General features: G+C 35.1%; 1 protein-coding gene across 1 annotated transcript in view; it reads right to left on the bottom strand.

Moving 5' to 3' along the window:
- LOC107709053 (trafficking kinesin-binding protein 2-like) overlaps nt 1-7,387 on the bottom strand; it is a 24,436-nt gene that overhangs the window by 10,922 nt on the left and 6,127 nt on the right. The window contains exon 3 of the mRNA XM_016513445.1: nt 5,638-5,796. Within this exon, the coding sequence (XP_016368931.1) occupies nt 5,638-5,796 (159 nt within the window). The remainder of the gene's footprint in view (nt 1-5,637; nt 5,797-7,387) is intronic.

Here is a 7,387-nt window from a genome sequence, read left to right as displayed (position 1 = left end):
AACACACACACACACACACACACACGCACACACACACACACACACGCACGCGCACACACACACGTTTACCTAGATGTACCTAGGACGCACTGGAGCTTATGCTGTGGATCAGTTCATTTAGTGTAAATGGTTTTATGAATTCTGCACTAGCAAACCACAGTCAAGTCTTGAAAAGATCTTCTTGAAAATGATCAGAGCTAGAGTTCATGCTGAATGTTGACGCCAATCCATTCTTACTCACTGAAGTTAATCGCTATTGCCATTGTCCTCTCTTGATCTGTTACAGTAATAATCTGCTGCCGCTAGTACTCATGATGAACCCGAAAGAAATGTAAAGACCAAATAGACTCTGTTGAATGATAAACACTCATACAGCAGTAACAGTAATGTATGCTAATGGTTTATGTTATATAATAGAGGATATTCTCCTGTAATCAGAGTCACCATCAGATCATTTAGATTGAAACACAGATTAAGAGATTATCTGCTTTATGACCAACACTAACATGTAACTAGACTTTAAATAAAACACACAGGAGATCTGCCTCCAAACTACAGCCAAGTAAACAATGATAGATAAATATTTAACCTGCTGTAAATATCCAAACTTTAACCTAACTCTATATATATTAATATCTAGCTAATCAGACTAACAAGAATGAGTGCAAATGAGAAGTCTTGTATACTCACCAAGGCTGCATTTATATGATTATAAAATACAGTAATAATGGGAAATATTATTTCAATTTAAAATAACTGTTTTCTGAATTTTCAGCATCATTACTCCAGTCTTAAATCATTCTAATATGCTGATTTGCTGCTCAAGAAACATTTCTGATTATTATCAATGTTGAAAACAGTTGTGATGTTTCATATTTTTGTGGAAACTGTGATACATTTTAGTTTAGGATTGTTTGATGAGCAGAAGAAGAGCGCTTATTTGAAATATAAATCTTTTGTAAAATTATAAATGTATTTTACTGTCGCTTTTGATCAATGTAATGCATCCTTGCTGATTGAAAGTATGAATTTATTTAAAGAAAATCTAAATCAAACTTTTGAATAGTAGTGTACATCTTTACATGCTAAATTTCCATGCATTCATCAAAATTCCAAATACAATCACTGAAATGATTTATTCTCAATCTCCAGCTCTCTCTAATACACACACACACACATACACACACTCTCTCTCTCTCTCTCTCTCTCTCTCTCTCTCTCACACACACACTCACACTCACACTCACACTCACACTCACCTGTCCTTACCCGAGGCGAGATGGTGCTCTTCACTCAACTGAAGCATCCTGACAATCACAGCACTTTGTCTCTGACATCAACACATTCCTCTTTCCAAACCCAAACACACACTGACTGAACGTCCATTACCACACAAAACACATGAACTGAGCAAGCCTCAAAAACACTCCTGACTCATGCCACAGATGCTCTGATCCGCTCGATCTAGTTCAGACGACCTTATATAAACTAAGCGTCATGAACAAACCTCAGCAATAAGTGACGCATTCGTAATCACAGACTTGTGGAGACCGTTGATCTCAGTGAACCATCAGCTGGTGTCCGTACGGTCAGTTCACTTCTACCATCACAGAAGCCATTGCAGTTTGCTGCAAATTTCTAAAACAGACAAAATGAGGGACCTGGGATTTTGCAAAAGCATGTAACGACGACAGAACACAATAACAGTGAGACATGAATGTTTGACCTGCAATATTGAGTGACCCGTCATCCTATTACCAGTGCTGTTATTGTTAACTAAAATACAATTAAAACTATTAAAGATCATTTTTGGTAACTGAAATAAATTTGAAATAAAATATTAATATTAGATGAAAAACTTTAACTTATATAAATGCAGTTAGTTGCAAAATATTTAAAATTTTATATATATATATATATTTTTTTTTTTAGGTTTATGTGATAAAATTATCAAAAGAAAAAAAGATTAAAGAAATATACAAAAAAATTAAAACTGAAATGACAGCTAATTAAAAAAACTACTAATATAATAGTGTATAAATAATAGTAAAATAGCACTGCCTATTACAGATATAAAAAGAATCTGATTTGACTTGAAATTGATTTAATTAGATTAGCTGTAATTGCAGAAAAAACTCCCAGCTCTAATCTGTTAAATGCAACTGATTTGACTTTGAATTAATTAGATTAGACATAATTGAATATAAAACACTAAATAACGGACTATTAACTGATTTCGCATAAAAAATGTACTGTAATGGCTATGGGATTTTTGTGAAAATTGCCAGTTGAGTTTATATAGACCATAAACCATTGTAATAAGGAGCCATCTATGGTTTTACTATAATCTTACTAGTACAAACATTACAGAAAACGTTGTTTATTATGAAATATGTTCAGTTTTCATCAATAAGCTGGTAAATGGTGTATTGGGATCTTCTATTATGCCTCTCAATCTTTAAAATATGACTTTGTGCTCTTGTTCATGGCCTCTCATGTTCAACCCTCTGATTATAAACCTGAAATAGCCTCCATCTGCCCCCTCTATCTCTCTCAGTTTATTGTTAGTATCACATCATCATCCTAAAACTAGGGCAAAACGTCTCAGCATGTCTCTGGCTGTGTTCGCCTCTTTTCAGAGGAGACCTAAAGACCCTCCCTCACTCATTAGTGGTCCAGCAGGTACATGAGAGCCCATCCACTCTGACCCCTGATTAGAACATGATTCATGAACAAATGACTCTTATGGACCAGATCTGTTAATGAATCAAATCAATAGGACTAATGAACACTGACGTCAAATCAATCTAAAAAAAAATCTTGATGAACCCACTGACCTGATGTTTGTGTAGTTGAAGGGATAGCTCTGCTGAACACAAAAGAAGATATTATGAAGAATGTGGGCAACCAAACAGTTGCTGGTCCCCATTGACTTCCATAGTATTTTTTATTCTATACTATGGAAGTCAATGGGGACCAGCAACTGTTTGGTTGCCCACATTCTTCATAATATCTTCTTTCATATTCAATAGAAGAAAGAAACTCATACAGGTTTGGAACTACTTGAGGGTGAGCAAATGAAAATTTTTTTAATTTTTTTGAGTGAACTTTCCCTTTAAATATACACAGTCATAATAGGAACTGAAAAAAATTGCTCTGTTTCAAAACTTAGAGTGTGTGTGTTTTTTTTAAAAACATCGCACAGCTCCAATCTGCTAAATGTGAAAGGCATGACTGTATGTCACACAAAAGCCCTATGACAAAGCCCTAAAACAGGCAATTAATCGTCATAATCGCAGCCAAATTTCATAATCGTGACAGCCCTATTAGTCAGCACTGACCGACTCTTAAAGATGACATCAGCACAAGTGGTTGGTCACAGAGACGCAGAGAAACACGAGCCTCCACTTCCTGTATACACTGCAGAAATGAGCAGCACATGCCCTCAACAAAACTGCCACAAGAAGTCAAAGGAAACATTCAACAATGCCTTCATGCAGCGACGCAAACAGACACACACAATACATACTGCATTCACACACAGACGTGAGTTCACCCCACATGCCCTGTCCGTTATAGATGACCTTGCATTGTCCTGTAGTGTCTGTGATCGGCACAGATACTTAAAAATAAAACAACACGCTCACACACATGCTCAGTGCATGTACGAATCTCGATATGGTCTCACCTTCTGCAGCATATTGATCATAAAGCTCCTCATTCTGTATGTTTAGCACCGGCATGACTGCTCTTCTCTCCTCTCCTCTTTCTATCCATCCATCTGTCCCTCTCCCTCCCGCCAGCTCTGCTGTCAGCTGCACTTAAGAGACCTGACCACTGAATTCCTGTGCCCTTGCCAGGGACGGGCACACACACACACACAAACACACACACACACACACAAGCATATGCACACCAGTGTAGGGCAATAGCAGCAATGCTACTAGCTTAACTGCATGTTTCAAAGGCGTGATAGAAGCTCAGCTGTTTTCAAAATAATGTAGATTTGTCAGTAACAAGCCACTTTTCCCACAGTGTCCTGTTACAAAATTATTAATTACAAAAATAATTATATAAAATTCGGTAACACTTTAATTTAAGGTGTCCTTGTTACACATGTTACATGTACTTACTATTATAATAACAATGAATTATGCATAATAACATGCAGGTTACCCTAAGCCAAACCCTAATCATATAGTAAGTACATGTAGTTAATTAATATTACTCAGTACTTAAATGTATAATTACACTGTAACAAGGACACCTTAAAATAAAGTGTAACCTAAAATTCAAATGATATGAAATAATTATAATGATACAAAATAGTTACAGTCAATATATTTTTTATCACTATGTACACGCAGTTTTACTGCCGAGCAAACTGAGGTTAAAAAACAAACATGCTGTCCTAAAATGCCTCTTTCTCCCTTATGTAACATCGGAAAGTTTAATTGATTTTAATTTGTTCTGACAGTATGTAAATTAACCTATAACAAACATGAATTATTTATTCTGTTTATATGGGCAGTGCATCCTGGAAAATAAAAACTGAACTGTAATAAAAACAAATTAAAAATGAAAAATAAAAGCAAAAACATTCTAAATAACATTAAGTTTGAGAAATAAAAGTTGAAAATCTAAGTAATAAAAAAATAAAAGCTAATAAAATAAAGTATTTACTGTCCATTTCAGGGCTAAATGCTTCAACCCTTTAAAGGAACACTCCACTATTTTTGAAAATAGGCTAATTTTCCAACTCCCGTAGAGTTAAACAGTTGAGTTTTACCGTTTTCGAATCCATTCAGCCGAGTTCATTTTCCGTCAGTCTTAGTACACTTGTAACTACAGAAGAGTCAAGTTTTAAGTAGGAAAAATATAGAAACTCTTTGGTCTTTTTTGAGCGAGATGCTAACGGTCTAATCAGATTCAATGATCTATGCTAAGCTATAGCTAAAAGTGCTACCGCCAGACCTGGAGATCGGCTGAATGGATTCGAAAACGGTAAAACTCAACTGTTTAACTCTAGGGGAGTTGGAAAATGAGCCTATTTTCAAAAATAGTGGAGTGTTCCTTTAAGGTTTATATGCTTTATTTTAAATTGACCTGTTCAAGTTCAAAGTTGGCATTAAATGCAAATGTGTTTTCTAAATGCATGTTATTGATTTTACTGTAAACAGTTCATCAATGCATATGCTTCCTTTTTAAAACATTTTTTGACCTTGTCAATGTTTAATCAAAATATGATTAAAAAAACAACTCTGAATATCATAAATCTTTGGGCGAAACAACAAGCCTAGATAAGGATATTTATAAATGATTTTATAGAGATCAGAGTAACAAAGAGCAATTTGCAACTAGATAACAAGAACCAAAGAAATGTCTATAACTCCTTAACTTAAAATCCTTTTATTTTTTAGTTTTAAAAATCCCTGATATTTTCAGGAACACTGCCTATTTGAGACTAATCACAAAAAACTCAACAAGCTACAGTCAACTGCAACCTGACTGCAGTTTAACTCTATGAATTATGAGTAGCTTGTATTTTGGGAGGCTACAGTTTTAAAGTAGCTTCCCCAACAACGGCAATCACGACAGAAATAGCAACCAAACATTCAAACACATGAACAGGCTTACTCATGTAGCGGAAGGTTTCCTCGGCCAGCATGGATGAGATGGCGCTGGGTTCCTCTGGAGAGCAGGAGGGGGAGATGACCCAGTCCTGACCCTCGTAAAGATACAGCGAATCCCCTCCGCAGCTGCTGACAGCCCCGTCACACACCTTACTGCCCTCATCTACAGGACAGACACACACCATTCAGCTTCAGTGGGTGCTTCAATCAGTTCCACAGGTCTGAAGATGAGACAATCCACGAATCCATGCACGCCATCTACGGTTCTTTACTAAGACGAGTCCTTATTTTCTTGATATGAGATAAGAGCAAGACTAAAAACTTACAGAACTTAAAACTTCATCAACAGATTTTTTTTGAAATGTCTGCAACTTTGTGATGTCACTAAGAATGTGCATAGCAACAACATTTCTGAATGACTGAATTATTCTATGATGAAAGCATTGTATAATTAGTCTGCATCATCCTGACCCATCCCTGGACGTCACACAGATGCATTAGCAAACGACCAACCACGTTTACATGTCAATGATGCCTACTGCATGATTAGAAACTTGTTTTGCACAGTCTGTGGAACATGTGGAAAATTCGGCAAGTCTTGCGTTTCAGCACCTGCCGCTCAGCATATTATTCCAAAGAATCCCAATATTAGAAGTTAAGCTTAAGTTATAATTAAAAATATGATATGATTTCAGGTCAATTACCACAGAGAATCATTTTAAATGGTCCATCAGTTTGTTGAAAACGAATGAAAAGCAATTTTACAGCTGTGCATGGCAATCATTCTAGAGTTACAGGGGGACGCAGGATGGCTTAAAATGAATTAAAAGAAGAAAAACAAGTTTAAAATAAGTGAAAACAGCTTCAAATTTAGATGCAAGCTGACATCACATTTCAGCATCTTATTTTAATTTGTTCCCTCAACAAATATCATTTTTAGTTAAGAACCAGGGTTCTTTTGGTCTTGTTAAACCTGTATAAAATTAGGGAATTTTAAAAGTGTGATTTTTAGACCTGGAAAAGACATGGAAATGAACAAAATTCAAGTCATGGAGATTTTTATTATGCATATAAATTTTTTTTCTGGTTATGTCAAGCACTTTTAGGTAGACATTGCTATTTATAGTAAAAATGTAAAACAAAATTCATAAATGACTATAAAAGTTAATCATTTATAATTATTCATTATAATTATATTATTAATATTAATAATTATTTGTAAAAAAAAATTTTAAATAATTAATTATTTGTAATTAAACATTTTAAAATGCTAAAATGTTTACTTTCGAGGTGGAAAGAAATTACATCACATCATAAATATGTTTTACACTCATGTTTTCAAACTCATGGACGGGTGAAAATATGTTCTGTGGTGATCAACACAACATCCTGAGCTTGATTAACTGTAGTTAAGTCTGACAGATTAGCTGAAATTAACTTGGGCAATCCCTGATGCTAAATTTATCCTGAAATAAACAATGCACACTAAAATTACATGACACACACTTTAAACAACAGTAATGATAAACTATTAAACACATGTCATCAACACTGGACAGGCTGAAAATGTTGTATTGACTTTAAAATGAACGTTAATTTCCTCATCTTCTGAATAACTGAATATCTGCTTCAGTGGAGTGGTTTAATGTAGTAACTAACCGCAGGAGAAAGCCTGTAACTTTCTCTCTCTCTCTCTCTCTGCGTCTCACACACACACACACACACACACACTCACACACACACACACACACACA

This window comes from Sinocyclocheilus rhinocerous, unplaced genomic scaffold (genome assembly GCF_001515625.1).
Source record: "Sinocyclocheilus rhinocerous isolate Xijiao unplaced genomic scaffold, SAMN03320098_v1.1 scaffold835, whole genome shotgun sequence".
NCBI classification, from domain to species: Eukaryota; Metazoa; Chordata; class Actinopteri; order Cypriniformes; family Cyprinidae; genus Sinocyclocheilus; species Sinocyclocheilus rhinocerous.
Note: the sequence above shows the minus strand (reverse complement) of the source record. Positions and strands in the feature narration are given on the sequence as shown.